The sequence below is a fragment of the Nannobrachium achirus genome (assembly GCF_963921795.1).
Source record: "Nannobrachium achirus genome assembly, chromosome: 6".
Taxonomy (NCBI): Eukaryota; Metazoa; Chordata; class Actinopteri; order Myctophiformes; family Myctophidae; genus Nannobrachium; species Nannobrachium achirus.
The window spans coordinates 20,840,637-20,858,892 of record NC_137815.1 but is presented as its reverse complement, the minus strand read 5'-3'; the positions used below and the strand labels follow the sequence as shown (position 1 = coordinate 20,858,892).

The window sequence follows — 18,256 nt, the reverse complement described above, 5'->3', positions numbered from 1 at the left end:
TGTGTAGCACAGAAAACGGTATGTGTGGAAGGACTTCAAAGAATATGAACAAGATTCCCAAAGGTGAAGGAGAAAGTTCAAAAGATGGGGGAACACTGTGCAGATGAATGACGTGGTCATCATAAGACACTGAATTGGGAAAATAAGACGGATATTGTTTTGTTATTTGTTTAGTTTAAACACCTGCCTCCCCAGTTGGCCTGGGGAGGGTGTAGCCAACCACAAGTCTCCTCTAATACACAGTATAATCACCAGCTGCCAGTGAGAACTTTCACCAGGAGAGAGTAACTCATCCAAAGGAACTCACAATCCCTCCCAGTTCCGTTCCCTGATGAACAGGAGTCACTAGTGCGTGCAACGACAAAGAACAAAGCCGCCCCAAATCTAACCACCAATTTCTTCCCACAACTTCCCCACTGGCGAACGCAGCCAATTGTGTTCATTGGAGCACTCTGTCTATAGAGGTAGAGAGGATGAATTGGAATTTACCCCTGCACCACCCGGACGTCCAAATATGATACGTATTGTAAAATAAAAGACAGTGGAAGTCCAGAACAGTACAAAATAGCACATCAAGTGTGTGATATTATCTTGTGGTTGGGGTATTTGTCATTGTACATCTGCACCCTCTGAGAAATGGCCACCATTGAGAGACGTGCTGAAGTCCAGAGGTTCACATCCATAAGACATTTTCTTTAAAACTTTTAGAATAGGTCTGCAATTGTTCATTTAACTCATTGCATGCCAGGCCCGATAGTCCCGAGATTATTTCAATGTCTTTCCCCGCCAGGCCCAATAATCCAGAGAAAAAATAAAATTAAAAAAATTAAAAAAAAATTCAAAAAAAAAAATTTCAAAAATAAATTTGGACCCCAAAAAATGTAGTAGGCATGATAGCAATCGCGAAATTGCATGTTTAACCCCCATAGCAACCCCATCTTTCAAACATGGCAGCCATCTTTGTTTACATTTTAGGAAAACATAATGGCTGCTATCTCATGAATGCCTGAACGGATTTCCATTCGGATTCTTTTGTTTGAAAGCTGTGAGCAATGTGGACACACGTGGTATGAAGGTATTGTTAAATGGCGGGGAATGTGTTAAAGACCTAGTGAAATGAAAAATAAGTTTTTCACACTTTTAGAGCTTGATGGTAATCATATGGGCATTCCTAACACTAGATGCCAAAAAAGAAAAAGAAAATAAACCATTTGTGCATAAAGTCCCTAAATAGCCCATCCTTAATTATTTCCTGTGAACAGAAACATGCTGCATGATGACATAGACAGGTCTTCTTGAATATAAACGAACCTTGATTACATTCACCTGTTTGTTTCCCATTGCTGCACATTCCTCCAAACACAGCTGATTTTAATTACAGCGCTACTCTGTTTTGAATCTCATTCAAGATGACGTCCAGTCTATGTATTACTCATTGTAAACTTAATGAGCACAATAAAATATGTATCTGTAAACATAATAGGTCGGAATAATAAGCAACTTGGTAACAAACATTCTGTACAACTGGCCCATTGGCCGTGTCCCTCTGCCTGCCGTTTGCAGGCTAATGGAAGCTACAAACACAAACATTGGGCACACGTGAGCCGCCCATAGAGTTATAAGAAGAATAGAGAGGACACCAGATATCCCCGCCCGTCCACTTGCATTTAGTTGCTCAACCAGCGCATGAGGCGTTTTCACCCTTCCGGGTAGTAAAACCGTGGCGTAGTGGGGCCACTGTGACGCATTTTTCGTCATAGTTTGTGTTCATGGACGCGCTGGGGCTCCAATTCATGAACGAGCACTTCCGGTATGAACGCGCGTCAATACAAAGAAGCCTAGACGCGCGTTCATGTTAGTGGCCCCAACTGCAGTACCTCAAAATGGCCACCATGTCCATTGCGCCTCATGGCTCACCCAGGGTTCTGGGTGAGCCCCATGCGCCCCATCGCCTGAAGGCCTGGTCCTATATCTTCTGATTGGTTCAGAAAGAGACAGGCCTTGCGTTTCAGACTGAAACTCCAAAATAAAATGCCAAAAAAAATTTCACTAGGTCTTCAACAATATCAATATCCAATAAAGAAAGAAAGATGTCAGACACATACAAGACACCACTTGTCTGTCATGAGCACATCTTTAAATAAGGCTTGTGTAAGATTTAGCGGGCACAGTTGTCTTCAGGGCCTTTGTGGCACAGAATAATATCCAGTACAAAGGCTCTTGCTTCAAATCCAAGGATAGTGTTTGTCTAATTTGTACCTGTCTCAGAGACAAAACAACTCAGGGCCAGCAGAGAGACTTGTACCTCTGGCTGCAGAGGTTGTAAGTTCAAGATCAGGAAGTCTTTTTTGCTGACTTGAAAGAACATGAATGAGATTCCCATTGAGTTCAAAGGATGGTGAACACATTAATAGTGGGTGGATTGTGTGGTACCGAGATCATGCCACTGTTGAAAGAAAACGTTCAAAAGATGGTGAACATAATGGAATGCCTTTATATAATACGCCTTTTCCAAAGTCCTTTACCATGTAGTTCACATTCACGCACCAACATGCTCATCGAGAGCAGTTAGGGGTTAAGGATCTCGTTCAAGCCATTCTACAAGCAGCCAGGAGGAGCATACTGTAGATACGATAGATTCCCAAACAAACAAAATCGCAAATATATTTCCAAAGACTTTAAAAGGTTTGTCACATGCGTCAACAGGAGTTTAAACCCATTTAGAACATTATTTTATTATTTAACTATTGAAAAATAGCAGATATACAAGCTCACAGCGCTGCGAGCTTGTAGATCTGCTATTTTTGAAAAATCGTGAAAATTAGAATTTTGACCCGATTCTATAAGTGTCTTTTGAATCCTTAAAACCTATGTTTCTATGTCAGCAATCTGGCCAGCCATCGTCAAAGAAAATGTCCTTTTCACTTAAATGGAGCTCAGTTAGTCTGTTCTTGAGAGACTACTCTGTCAGTGGTTCTCAAACCTTTTCATGTGAAGGACCCCCAAAATTATATTTATTTGGCCATGGACCCGCATCTCAAAATATTTAGTTCCAGGGACCCCCCCAGAAGCAAAATTTGAGTTACAAACGTTCGCTTTGAAAATACATCTATTCAAAGATTTGCACACATTTTCACGACTTTTTCAAAAATAGCAGATCTACAAGCTCGCAGCGCGGCACTCGGTGCCGTGCTGTGAGCTTGTATATCTGCTATTTTTCACTGGTTAAAGCATTCAATAATTCTAGGCCTAAATGGGTTAAATGAGCTGTATAATTATGGATCAATTCATAAAAAAATAACAACCATTAAAACAGCATGTCAAGTAGAAACGCTGGATTCTGGCATTTCCTTTCCTTTGCCAAAGCAACAGCAAGCCCTTCAGCCTGTAATGTAAATGTGATCCTTGAAGCCTTTCATCTCCTGACGATCTTCTCTTCCAGAAGCATGAATCACTGTTGTCAGACATCTCAACACACCCAGGAACAACAGCAGACATTACAAAGAGCTGTATGCTAACCGCACTGGTTTATGCAGAAACAAACAGGAGATAGAAAAGGACTAAATATAGATTAAGTGAGTGTGGTCTGTGTATTGTATACATCCTACATCTCTGGCAGCATACAAGCACACACAGAGCTTTTCTCTCCTCCACATCAGATCAGGGACATGCTGGGCCCCTGATTCAGCCCGGTAAAAAGAGTTGGAGAGGCCCTCATTGCGCGCTATAGAGAGAGATCTCTCTCTATAGCGCTGCTGCTACTCAAAGATTTGCCATTTCAGATAATGAAAAGTGACAAGCCAGTGGGCCAATTACATGAGTTATATTTCGTCGTTGTCGGGTGGAAACCTTGTATGCCCAAAACCGTTTGTTTTGTATTTATCATTTTAAAAATGATTTAAACTAGTGAAAACAGCCGATCTACAATAAAAATGATTTATACTAGTGAAAACAGCCGATCTACAAGCACACAACGCCTCGCACCGCAAGGCGTTGTGTGCTTGTAGATCGGCTGTTTTCACTACTTTTGTGCGACGGCCTTGTATGATGAAGCAGGGCTTTGCTTTGCGAAAAAAATGGAACGAAGCCGGCCGTTCGGGAGTTGTCCCACTTTTCCCAATGGCCAGCACGTCCCTGACTCTCTATTTAGCGACAGTGGCCCGGTGGTGTGACTCAGCCTCAAAACACAAACGCGAGCATCACAGATCCCACCGAGTGGCGTTTAGTCACAGGAGGCAGATGCCGTGTGTGTATAATGAGGGTGTAGGTGTGCTCGCGATGTTCCTACAACAGAACTAAACAGTAACATGTGTCGACTTTTCAGAGGAGACGGAACACTAAAACAAAAGGACGATGTTTCTTGGCCTCCGAGTGAATCTCAAATTTCCATTCCCCTTCTCCTTCCTGCAAGCACGGCTGGCAGGCTGTGGCAGAAACAAAGAAATAAGGAAAGAATGCTTTTTCTGGGGGCATTCTTTCTATGTTCATCACGAGACCTGGGGTCTATTTTTGGGGCAGGCGGATTCGGGTGAGGCACGGAGGGAATGGGGGAATTGATCATTTCCAGAGAAGCGGAGTGTTCTTCTCTTCCTCTAAGTATTTGGTATGTTGGGGACTCGTTGTGTTCTGGTGTGGGAGGAGGGGTTCCGTAGGGATTGTGTCGTTTCCGAATCCGCAGTGCACTGCAATTGTGGGGTCAACGAGTGCCGCGATTTGCAGTCATGCATACGGCTGTCACGATTATGACATTTTACATTACGATTAATTGTCACTAAAATAATTGCGATTAACCATTTAATTGTGTTTTTGTCATTGACAATTATATTTCTGTTTGGCTTTTAGGCTTTGAAGTTGCACATGGTAGATATGATACATAACCGAAATATACAAAGAAATTACTGACATTTTTGACAACTTCATACTTAAAAAAGAACATTGATAGTGGAAATAGCCGATCTACAAGCTCACAACGCGTCGCATCCACTATTTTTTACATGGAAACGATTATGAAAGATTATGAAAGATAATCATGATTATGTCAGGGAACATCTCAGAACGCGGAGCCCATAAACGTCAAAGTGTAACTGTATTCGATTTGTTGCAATAAACGGGTAAATCTGCTTTGACGTGAGTGTTCCTGACTAAACGGTCATTGTGTGGGCGCGTGTTGTGGGCCTACCGATCTTGAAGCGGGCGGTAGCCACGGGCCCCTCCACGTTGCCCTCGTACAGAGGGATGATGGTGACGATGTACTCGGTGTCCACCTGGATGTTGGACAGCGTGTGAGACTCGCTGTTGCCGTTCACCTCCACCGTGATCACGTCTCGACCTGTCAGCACACAGAGGAGTCAGAGGAGACAGGGAGACGGATGAATATTGTCAATGTCGGGCAGAAACCTTGTATCTCCAAGTCTCAAATTAGTGTTTGTTTTTTTCGTAAAGTAAAGGCCTGCTTCATCATATAAGACTGTCGCACAAAACTAGTGAAAATAGCAGATCTACAAGCACACAACGCCTCGCGGTGCGAGGCGTTGTGTGCTTGTAGATCGGCTATTTTCACTACTTTAAATCGTTTTTAAGAGTATAACAAAAAAAGGAAGGTTTTGGACATACAAGGTTTCCACCCGACAACAACGATATGTTGGTGATTAAGATATTTCAGGAAATATATAAACTAATTTATAAAATATTTTATGGAATGATAAAACAATACATTTCAATTCAAATAGCTTTATTGGCATGCCATGAATGTCACACTAGTTACGCATGAGAACATGATGATACATGCAACCAAAGTGAAAAAGGACGTTTTATATTGACTGATGTCCATTGAGTTGCTCCTGACCTGTAAAGGGTCCGTAGACCAGGCGGTACGACTGGGCTGAACGGACTCCCCTCCATCGCACACGCACACTGCCCTCTGACTCTGTCTCCACTGTCAGCTGCTGTACCGCCTCAAGACGCACTGACACGGACACGCACACACACACACACACACACACACACACACACACACACACACACACACACACACAGAGAAAGCTTTCAAAAAACGTACTGTATGTGCATTGTGCATGGCCGACTATGTCATCATGAAACTAATTTCTCAAGACAGATTCAGATTTGTATTTCATTTTTGGGGGATTGAGTTCCCAGATTGTCATTGTGACTGTAGGTCGCATTTAGTTTGAAAACCTGCAGATCATGATGTGCGTGTGTGCGTCATGCCTCAGCCCCATGTATGGACATATTGTGTCAGTCGCATGTGGTCTATGATGTCAGACGTCTGTCATGTCCATATTTGGGAAAATATGGCCCCATTTTGGCCGACTTAAACAACCAACCGAGTCACACTTTAAATGAATGAATTATGACAATATATCAATATTAAGCCCATATATGGGAACGCCCATATACTGTATGGACATATTGTGTCAGTCTCTGTTGTTTTGCTTCTCGATCTTGTGTCTTACTGGTGATACTGACATACAGTATATATTGTACATGCTGTGCATTCTTACTTTACATACTGTACCGGTACATACATACTGTGCAAACATCCATAGGTGTACTCACGTGTGCGCGCGTTGAGGGTGGAGGGGGACGGAGAGTTCCGGGGGGACAGGGGATAGAGGCTGATGACATACTCTGTGTCTGGCTGGAGCCTCTCCAGGGTGACAGACGTGGAATCTGCACCCAGGGTCTGCTCCAATAGCTGGGCCGCAGCTTGACCTGCTCTCCACACCGTCCAATCACACCACAGGAACAAGAGCAGCGTAAACATAAGCATCAGAAACAGACAAGTTAACAGTGCTGAATCGTGATGTCACCTGTACAATATTCATAATTGCCAATATTTACACAGCATCTAATATATCGTCATTGTCGGGCGGAAACCTCGTATCTCCAAGTTTCAAATTTGTACGTTCTTTCGCAAAGTAAAGCCCTGCTTCATCATACAAGGCCGTCACGCAAAAGTAGTGAAAACAGCAGATCTACAAGCACACAACGCCTCGCGGTGCGAGGCGTTGTGTGCTTGTAGATCGGCTGTTTTCACTGGTTTCATTTTTAAAATGATAAATACAAAACGAACTGTTTTGGACATACAAGGTTTCTTTTCACCCAACAACGACGACGATGTATATAAAATATACTTGAGGGGATGGAAAACCCCACCCTGTCGGGGGCAGTCTTGCAGCTTGGCTCAACCAGGAGCATTGCCTCGTCATTTTTATGACACAATTTTAGTTCACATAAAGAGCTGACAGTTGTAGTCACAAATCCATACACTCACCCCTCATTTTTGCAAGAAATTTGTTTTTAATTTAGCTGACGGAAAATGAAAATAAAAGTAGGCTATAAAATTGTCAGCAACATGCATTGCAGCACATGTACACTACAACAGTGAAATCAAGAGAGTGTACACATGGAAACAAATAGACCCATAGCACCAACTGCTTGTAAACTTGTCAGGACACTTCCTCATAATGTGAATGAATAGCCTAAACCTCATAAACAACCATTATAATAATTGTAGCCCAACAATAATAGAATTTATCTCATTATTTTAATGCACTAGACGTGCATTCGGCACATGTGTTCGGCATCAGCATTCAGTTTCTGACAAAACATGCCAAATATCATGAACGCAACATCCAATTGAAATCACATGTTGAGGGGCCTCTATAAAGCGCCCCTCCAGAAGCAGTTTGACTTCAGCCCCTAGGGGCGCCACAAACACAATCTGTCGTGCAAAAAACACAAAATAAAAGATCGCCCTAGCCTAAAGCTTCCTTGTGTCCTGACGGCTGTACCCCATGACTGACACAGCCCTGGATAGGCAACCCAGCCTGGTGGAGATCTGCGCTCAGAGGAGCACACTTTTATTAGTAACGTCAACTCCATAGACAAATAAAAAATACCAAAATACCAAAATCAAGGCGCTGCATTTTTACGTATAGAACACTTAAAGCTTAATTGTGCTTGAGCTTCATGAAGAAGATATACATACCATCATATAGGTATGCATGTGTGTGCTTGCATCCGTCTGTGTCTGCCCGTGAGTTTGTTTGATTTATGATTGTGAAAGATGCGCACTTGCTAGCAATTATGAACACACCACTTTATCACAGAATACACACGGACACAATTAAAACAAAAACACACACATGTACTAGCTTAGCCAGACTGAAAGACCTCCATACGAGACTGGCACTCATGCCATGTCTTGTCCTGAAATGACACAGGACCGTAAGCTGTTTAGATCAATCCTCAGGGGACACTTTTCCTCGATGAATCATCATGGTAGTATCAACCCCCCAGACATCTTTACAAAATTATTCTTTACACAATAAAAGCCTCTGTGTTAAAGGGGAATTCCAGGCGAGTGCTTTTCTTACGGTAATATATGATGTTAAGAGAAGAAAAAGAAAAAAGTTAATTTCTAGCAAGTTAGCTTTGACCAGAAGGGGTGGGATTTAACGGCAGTTCGCCTCACTCCGTCGACACATCTCCGCCATTATGAAGGACATACTGTATTTAAACAAGAAAAAGGAATCGGCGAGCGACACAAATAAGCAATTTAGTGTAAAATCCCACTGCTCGCTGTCGGCACTGCCGAGGACTAAAAAAAGATTACCTGATTGTTCTGGGATATCATAACATCAGATTAACATGGTAAGATGGCTAGTCCGTTATTCCCCTTTAATTTATCCATTTATAACTCATAAATGGAGAGTCCATTTGGTTACACTTGTACTGTATACTCTCTCTGAGTCAAATTAACACTAAAGCCTTGTCCATACTTTGACCGAAACCGAAGAATTCGGTCAAAAGGTACTTTTCGACCATAAAATGATGTCCATCGCGACTTCTGTAAAGCATTATACTGATTGAGAGTTCGGAAATTTGCACGTCGGAAAACACAACTCACCGAACATTTGGGAGATACTATGGACAGGCCTTAAGGATGCCAAGTCCTCTGTCTCTGATATTCTGTCTGCCAGGCAGCAGCAGCTAATGAGGACTTGGGAAGGGCGGTTAGCATTCGATTTCTGAGGTAATACTTTGGGCAGTAAATCTTCCCACTCGCAGCCGGAGGGGCGCGTATGCTGTAACAGAAGCTCATCATTCCCCTACTCAATACATTTTAAGACACGTTTCCAACTTGCATCAACCAAGTTAACCTTTTTGCACTGTCCCTCTACCAGACATGGTTGTATGTGTCAGATGTTTTAATCCATTTAGGCCTAGAATTATTGAATGCTTTAGCTATAGAAAAATAGCAGATATACAAGCTCACAGTGCGGCACCGAGTGCCGCGCTGCAAGCTTGTAGATCTGCTATTTTTGAAAAAGTCGTGAAAATGTGTGCAAATCTTTGAATATATGCATTTTTAGAGCGAACGTTTGTAACTCAAATTTTGCTTCTGGGTGGTCCCTGGAACAAAATATTTTGAGATGGGGGTCCGTGGCCAAATACATATCATTTTGGAGGTCCTTCACATGAAAAGGTTTGAGAAGCACTGACAGTAGTCTCTCAAGAACAGACTAACTGAGCTCCAGTTAAGTGAAAAGGACCTTTTCTTTGACGACGGCCAGCCAGATTGCTGACATAGAAACATAGGTTTTTCAAAAAACCTTAGAAGGATTCAAAAGAGACTTATAGAATCGGGTCAAAATTCAAATTTTCACGACTTTTCAAAAATAGCAGATCTACAAGCTCGCAGTGAGCTTGTATATCTGCTATTTTTCAATAGTTAAAACATAAAATAATAATAAACAATGTGTACCCGTTATCACAAGGAGGAGTGAGAGAGGGCATAAGATGCAGAGAGAGAACAGGCGGACAGACAGGAACAGAACAGGGAGAGAACAGACGTATGTGCCTGACCTCGTGGTCCATAGGTGAGTCTGTAGCCCTGGAAGGGAGATGACGGTCGGTCCCAGGCCACGGACAGGGAGAAGAAGTCTGATTGCACCAGACGCAGGCTGGACACCCCTGGCAGGGATCCTGACAGGGTGGATTGTGAAGGCAGAGAGAGAAAGAGAGAAGGCGAAAAGGGAGGGTTTGAAGTGAATATTATATCGCTTACTGTTGATTGCTCTGTGTTGCTAATTTGAAGTGAGAGTTCATAGCATGGCCCTGAGACTCAGTGGCTGACATGGGCAACTGGCGGCCAGGGGGCCACATGATGCCCCCACCTTCACTTTATTTCAGCTGTTACAATTCCAAACGTGCAAACATGACCCAGTCTATATTAGTCTTTTTTATGTCCAATGTATTTGTATTTAAGTTCATAAAGTTAACATAAGTAAAACTAAATGCATTGGAAATTAAATCAAAATGTTACATTTCAGGATTTAAATTCAAAAATAACAAAAGATAATTCAGGATTCCAATTCAAAAGTAGCAAAAATAGCAGATCTCAAAACGTGTCGCGCTGTGACACGTTTTGAGCTTGTAGATCGGCTATTTTTGCTACTCTTACTGGGGATAAGAGGCTTTTGCTCGTCAGTAACAATATGCTAAGGGATGTGGCCCTCTGGAGTGAGTGTGGAAATATAGTGGCCCTCTCTATCATCAAAGTTGCTCACCCCTGGCTTAGGATGAGGGAAGAGAGGTAGAGAAGTCATAGATGCCACTGCCAGTCCAGTGGCCCCCGTTGTTTTATTGCTGTGTGAAATGTAAACGTATTTTTTCTCATACCAATAAAGCTCCTTTGACTTTTTGAATTGAATTTAATTGAAATTGAAAATTGAAAGAGATAATGTTGTTGGCTTTTAACTAGCTCTGTAGAGAAGAATGTGTGATTGTTTTGCTTTAGCCAAATATGAATGGACAGTCAAGGTAGAGCAAGTTAGTTTGTCTTGTGTGTGTCTTGGTGTAGGACGTACTGTATGTATTTGTGTATGACTGTTACAGGGCTGTAAATAAATGTTTTCTAATATTATCTTTCAACATCGTATCTGAGTCAAGGTTTGCTGTTCTTTGAGAGTTTCAATTCCACTAGACTTTTAGACTGGAGTCCATAAATGAAGTTAGGATTTCCACGTCAGGTTTCAGAGGATGACTGGTTCTGAAATAATGGTTGTTGTCTTTCGGTATTTTGGCAGCGTAATTAAAAAAGACTTCTTAGCTTTCCCACACTCCTTCTCTTGGGACTCACTAGTGCGTTGCTTGGCAGAGACGGAGTCCCCAACGCTGTTGGGGTACTGGGCGATGACAGTCACCAGGTAGTCGGTGCCGGACCTCAGCTCCCGCGCCGTGAAGGTTCTCTGTCCAGCATTTACCGTCTCCTGAGAGAGAATGGAGAGGGAACGAGGATCATTAGAGACTTTAAACAGCTGCCTCTGCCATAAGACGGGCATCCCTGTCAAAGCACAGCAACATGTTTTTGCAGTGTTAATGACTTGCCAGCCAGCACCCACAGATGGGAATTTCGCTCATCTCTGCCAAAGTTTAATGTCTAGAGTAGCAACATCGTGTGAAGATCCGCCCACTAAGCAAGTTCATACTCAGCCTACAGCGTTCCCTCGGCCTGAGAATATCGCCCCCATCACTCCAGTTTATAGTTAAGAATCTAGGTCACCGGTCTTCCTGACGTCACCAGTCAAGAACCAACATAATGTCCACCAATTGAATCATCCATGTTCCTATTCCAGCCTAACACACACCTAACTAGTGTGCATTGTACTGTATATCGCATATACAAACTTCCTTATGCTTTATATTTTGATAAATGCAATTTTAAGTGTGTAAATCTTTTGTATGTATTGATACTATTGCTACTCACTGTAATGTCTCAAATTCACATGAGATTTGTGACAGTATGTATGCAAAGACATCTGGCAAATAATTCTGTTTCTGAACTGTGTTTTTCCCCCCTCACCTGGCGTAGCTCTGCTGTGATAGGCTGTCCCAGTCCAGAGAGGGGCGTGTACTGGACCACGTAGCCACTCACAGGGCCCCCAGCAGGACTCCAGCGGAACCTCAGAGATTCAGAGCTCTGGCTTAAGAACTGGATGTTGGCTGGACCAGAAAATGCCTCTATCAGTAAAGGAGACAGGGAAAGGGCTGATGAGAGACGCGACAAGACGGACACAACAGAAATCGACTAGTCATATCGTCGTTGTCGGGTGGAAACCTCGTATGTCCAAGACCGTTCGTTTTGCATTTATCATTTAAAAAATGAACTAAACTAGTGAAAACGGCAGATCTACAAGCACACAACGCCTCGCACCGCGAGGCGTTGTGTGCTTGCAGATCGGCTGTTTTCACTACTTTTGTGCGACAGCCTTGTATGATGAAGCAGGGCTTTACTTGGTGAAAAAACGTACAAATGTGAAACTTGGAGATACAAGGTTTCTGCCCGACAGTGACAATATCATACAAACTCAAAATGTTATTGTGGAAAATGTAGTTTATATGGTGGTGATACCATCGCTGGCATAGGCTCCTCCCACGCTGGAGCACACCCTGGGACCCACGAGAGGAAGTAGGGTGTTTAGCAGCTTGAAGTCCCCAACAAAAGAGGTGAAATCGCTGCTGGGCTCATTGGCTATCTGAGACAACTCCTTCTGGTCTGCACTCTTGATACCTTGATACAAACAGAGACATTAACCCATTTAGGCCTAGAAATGATTGAATGCTTTAACCAGTGAAAAATAGCAGATATACAAGCTCACAGCGCGGCACCGAGTGCCGCGCTGCGAGCTTGCTATTTTTGAAAAAGTAGTGAAAATGTGTGCAAATCTTTGAATATGTGTATTTTTAAAGTGAAGGTTTGTAACTCAAATTTTGCTTCTGGGTGGTCCCTGGAACTAGATATTTTGAGATGGGGTTCCGTGGCCAAATAAATATCATTTTGGGGGTCCTTCACATGAAAACCACTGACCATAGCAGTCTCTCAAGAACAGACTAACTGAGCTCCATTTAAGTGAAAAGGACCTTTTCTTTGACGATGGCTGGCCAGATTGCTGACATAGAAACATAGTAGGTTTTTCAAAAAAATCTTAGAAGGATACAAAAGACACTTATAGAATCGGGTCAAAATTCTAATTTTCACGATTTTTCAAAAATAGCAGATCTACAAGCTCGCAGCGAGCTTGTATATCTGCTATTTTTCAATAGTTAAAGCATAAAATAATAATACACAACATGAAGGTTCCTCTGGTGGTGACACCTACCAACTGCAAAAACTTGCACTCCCTGACTACGTAGCTTCTCTGCCGGCTCCTGTACAGAATCCTGTGACCTCCCGTCTGTGATCAGTATGGCGATCTGGTAGAGGAGTGACAGCGTTCAGAGAAAGAAGACCAAACGCAGGGGAAGAAAATACATTAAATAGGCTCTACCGACATTCGTTCAACGACGATGCCCGCCCTTAAAAGCCCTCTGCATTTTTCTCACTGACTTTTGGGACGTCGCGATTCGACGCAGGGTTGAAGAAGTTGTCGCCGACGTACTTGAGTCCGGCGCCGGTGCGCGTATTCCCACCCTTGTAGTTAAGGTTTTCCACAGCGCTTATGAGCTCTGTACCATTCAGGTAGGTGGTGAAGGTGAACTCAACCCTGGCAGGAGCAAAACATTTTTAGTTTTCTTAGGCAAACCTCATCATCACCTGGAAAAAGGCTACGGCTTTACAGATAAACAAATGTGCACTCTCTTGCGTCACCTGGACGTATCGCTGTATTGCACGGCCCCAAAGCGTATCCCTGATTCACTGACGGAGCCAGCGAAAGGCTTGATGATGCCGGCCATGAATCCCTTCACTTGGACGAAGTTGGCTCTGCCGATACTGGAAGACCCGTCCACCAGAAATACCATGTCTGCAGCTTGCACATTATTACACCTGCCTAAAATACACACACACACACACACACACACACACACACACACACACACACACACACACACACACACACACACACACACACACACACACACACACACACACACACACACACACACACACACAAGGTTGAGAATTCAGGGCTAATAATGTGATGGTGGAGAACCAGTAAGTAATAGTTAACCAGTAAGACTCCCTAATCGGGAGATAAGCGACCGTCAGGTCGCAGCGTGATTTTAGGCCAAAATGTGTAGGAGCAGTCCAAAAATGTGTTTGAAAAAATCAGGCTGGAAATCTGTAGGAGCAGTGTCCAAAAAAGTGTTTGAAAAAATCGGCCTGATGGTGGCACTGTTTGGGACAGATCCATGTTGATGAAATGAGTGTAGACATACTGTGTAGCGATTTGCGTGAATTTAGGGCAAAATCTGTAGGAGTAGTGTCCAAAAATGTGTTTTAAAAAATCGGCCTGAAGGTGGCACTAAATGGGAAAGATCCATGTTGATGACATGAGTGTAGAGCAAGTGTGTACCGATTTGTGTGATTTCAGGGCCAAATCTGTAGGAGTAGTGTCCAAAAATGTGTTTTAAAAAATCAGCCTGAAGGTGGCGTTAAATGGGACAGATCCATGCAAGGAGTGTGTGTGCAAAATTTGGCATGGATCGGGATAACGGTTTGGTCGTTTTTTAGCTTTTTGGCGGGGGTCCCTGGGGGTCCCTGGAGCTGCGGGGGTCCCTGGAAGGGTGGAGGTTGTGGATTGGCAGACAAGGAGTGTGTGTGGAAAAGCAGAGCAATGCGGTTAGCAGGTGATGTTGGGCGTTATTTGGTAGTTTTTTAGCTTTTTGGCGGGGGTCCCTGGAGCTGCGGGGGTCCCTGGAAGGGTGGAGGTTGTGGATTGGCAGACAAGGAGTGTGTGTGGGAAATTTCACATGGATAGGGGCAACGATGGCGGAGATATGAGTAGGGCAAAAGTGTGACGTGACGTGACGCGACAGACAGAAGGACGGACAGACGGACGGACAGACAGCCGGTGGAGGTTTTGGTAGTCAGTGCGACCTGACGGTCGCAATGAAGCAGGCGTCTTTACCCTGAGCCTCTGTGTGTCTCACTGAAGACAGCAGGACAGCTACAGGGAACGCCCAGCTCCACATCTTCACAACCTGGGTAGAAACACAAGAGCAGTTGAAGCTGGTTATCATCTTCAGACCACCTTTTCACAGTTTAAACTATTCTCATTTCGTTTCAAAAAACAAGTATTCACAGCATACGGTAATGAGTTCAGCTCAGCGGCCTTGTGGTCCGAGTGTCTCCACTGAAACCGGGAGGTCGGGGACGGAGTCATACCAAAGACTAAAACTGGGACCCAATGCCTCCCTGCTTGGTACTCAGCATCAAGGGTTGGATTGGGGTCCTTGCGACATACTAGCGTCATGTCCAGGGCGTGTACTTGTACACCGAGCTGCCTCGCGCTACCGGAACCAAGATAGGCTCCTGCCTAATGGGCCTCATGACTCAGCAAGGTTTACTTCTACATACAGTAATGAGTGACCAAGATTCAAATATAAATAAAACAATAATAAACTAGAAATGCACTCTGTCAAGGTGCCAAATTGCACCTTGCGCACACGTAGGCCATGTATGGCCTACGCCATGTATGGCCTACTTGTGCGCAAGCAGAGCGACACAGACATACAAACTGTACATACCCAGCCGATTGCAGTACTTGCGCGCTCTGCTTGCGCAAGTAATAAAAGTTAATGTATTGACTCCTGGATATCTGTAGCGACGGGGCGACGTTACTAAATCTAATTAATATTCGAACACAGTTCTGCATAAGCATTTTTAGCCGCAAATTGCAGCACTAGATTTTTTTTAAATCGGTTGAATCTAGGGTTGCAATACCTCCCATAGGCAGCCGATGCATCAAAACTGTTTTTTGCTATGTGATTGTATTAAACGACATCAAACTCACCAATATTGGGGCTGTATGGAAAGCTTTAAGTATCCTCTTTCTATCTGCAAAGTGTTTGTTTCAGAAAAACCTAGCGTAGACATGTTATGAGTTATATCTGTCAATAAATCCAAGCAGACATGTTTTTTTCTAAGTGTTGAAGTGTTGAACTTCGGAAGCGCTCGTCTGCTATAACGCCATGTCTCGCTGTCTCCTGCATTAGGCTATGTGACATAGAACCAGCTGGTACACAGGACCGCTGAGTGACTTCCCACGAGCAAATCCCAACTCCAGCACTTATAAAAAAGAATCACCTGAACTTAATTTCTTGATAGAAAGTAGCTCATAACATGTCTACGGTAGATTTTTATTAAACAAACACTTTGCACATAGAAAGCTGATACCCCAAGCTTTCCATACAGCCCCAATATTGGTGAGTTTGATGTCGTTTTAATACAATCAGATAGCAAAAAACTGTTTTCATGCATTGGCCTATGGGAGGTATTGCAACCCTAGATTCAACCGATTAAAAGAAATCTAGTGTTGCAATTTGCGGCTTAAGTATTGTAATGGTTAAAGAAAGACACAGATTGTAACAAAGGCATTTATTGAAGTTCGGGGGGGGGGGGGGGGATGCAGGATGTTTGGTGTTGCTGAACTGTCTGTAGATTTCACTCTGAATGTGTAGACTTGCCACCGGTCCCATTATACACCTACAAATGAACAGATAAAGCACATTAGTTCTGGGAGTCAACAGTGGTAGTATGTTGTATACTAGAATGGCAAGATGTGTGAAGGTAATGTAAAACCAGTGGTGTAAAGTAACTAAGTAGATTTACTTAAGTAATGTACTTAAGTACACTTTTGAGCTATGTGTACTTTACTTCTGTGTTTCCAATTTCAAATACTTTTACTACACTACATCTCAGATTCAAATTTTGTACTTTTACTCCACTACATTTATTTGAGAACTTTATTTACTAGTTACTTTGCAGATATAAAGTAAAAATCGGAGTATTTTATCCACCACTTAGTAAAGCTGTGATGTGTAAACTTACATTTGTCTGTTCTCCTCCTCCCAGGGTGGTGTTCGGGCAAAAGAGTTCCCTCTGGGAACATTCACCCTATGTATTAGTCCTGGGAGGGTGAAGCCAAGTGGGAAGTGGATAGAGGGGAGATTGAGAATGATTCTAATGCATTTAATAAAGTATTTGTGGGTGTACATATTTAGTGGGCATAGTGGTAACTGGAAATATGAATTAAAGGAGCTTATACATGTGCTAGTGTTTTAGGTAAATGTGTATTGTGTTTTATAAGGGGGGGAATATATTGGGAGGACACCTGGAAAATGGTATGGGCCAGTCAGGTGATAAGGGACCCACCATATAAAAAGGAGTCAGTCTGTGTATTTGAGATGAGATGACAGGTTGAAGATGAGACTGTCGAAAGAAGTTGGAAAAGTTTGTAAAAAAGAAAAACATGATTGAAGGTCGATCGCCACAGGACTGGACTCCATTGATTTGCTACCTACAGTAGAAGCTCTGCAATCTTCCAATGTCCGAGTTTCATCCCTACAGGTACAGTCTGTCTCTGTGCATAACTGTTAGTCTCAATGTTTCATTGGCTTGGCAGACACACATTAAAGGGATATTTCACTTTCAAAAACACTTTGGGTCATTTTTATCATCTACTCAGGCTTTAGGGAACACCCGGGACAGTTTTTAAGTTGCTCGATTCAGTATTTAGATATTCATTTTATCAGACACGCCCCTTTCCTATACAAACCGTGTCTTTTCAATTACTTTTTTCATTTATTTTATTACATTTTTCATTGTATATTGTAAAGAATTATCAAAAGTAATTGAAAACGAGACAAGAACCAAGGACGGGTGTTTTCGATGAATCCATCATGGTTAAAATGTAGTAATGAATATCAAATATCTAAATACTGAACACTAGAGCAACTTAAAAGCTGTTCCAGGTGTTCCCAAAAGCCTGATTAGACGATAAAATGACCAAAAGTATTTTTGAAAGTGAAAGCTTAAGCTATGAAAAAATGTACCAGAACACGAAACGGGCATTGCCACCCTCTGAAACAGTTATGCAGAGAGCCTATATGTGAATCTGTTATAACATATTTGTTTAGTTTCCACATGGACATGTCATGATCACTCGCCAGGTGCCGCTGTCCTGACAAACTACTGTTAAGAGTCCTAGAAATGTGGTCCTGAAACCGCAGCCTCCGTGACTGCAGGATTCCTCCAGTCTGTGTTGGCAGGTATCTGGTGGGTGGAGTAGACAGACATGGACTAAATTGGGAACAGGGGGCCTTGGCCATTCCCAAGGCTTTATAATCTCATGACTAATCAGTCTCTCTCTCTCTCTCTCTCTCTCTCTCTCTCTCTCTCTCTCTCTCTCTCTCTCTCTCTCTCTCTCGTCTGGTTTGCATTTTTGGG

The 18,256-nt window shown here is 43.0% G+C and overlaps 1 protein-coding gene across 1 annotated transcript in view; it reads right to left on the bottom strand.

The window, feature by feature from the left end:
- Nucleotides 1–18,256, bottom strand: part of col7a1 (collagen, type VII, alpha 1) — a gene marked incomplete at both ends in the record, with an annotated part of 225,733 nt that overhangs the window by 188,287 nt on the left and 19,190 nt on the right. The window contains 10 exons of the mRNA XM_080728016.1: nt 5,180–5,329; nt 6,577–6,732; nt 9,892–10,011; nt 11,168–11,297; nt 11,891–12,048; nt 12,440–12,598; nt 13,188–13,281; nt 13,415–13,571; nt 13,676–13,856; nt 14,937–15,009. Coding sequence (XP_080584142.1) covers nt 5,180–5,329; nt 6,577–6,732; nt 9,892–10,011; nt 11,168–11,297; nt 11,891–12,048; nt 12,440–12,598; nt 13,188–13,281; nt 13,415–13,571; nt 13,676–13,856; nt 14,937–15,009 — 1,378 coding nt within the window. The remainder of the gene's footprint in view (nt 1–5,179; nt 5,330–6,576; nt 6,733–9,891; nt 10,012–11,167; nt 11,298–11,890; nt 12,049–12,439; nt 12,599–13,187; nt 13,282–13,414; nt 13,572–13,675; nt 13,857–14,936; nt 15,010–18,256) is intronic.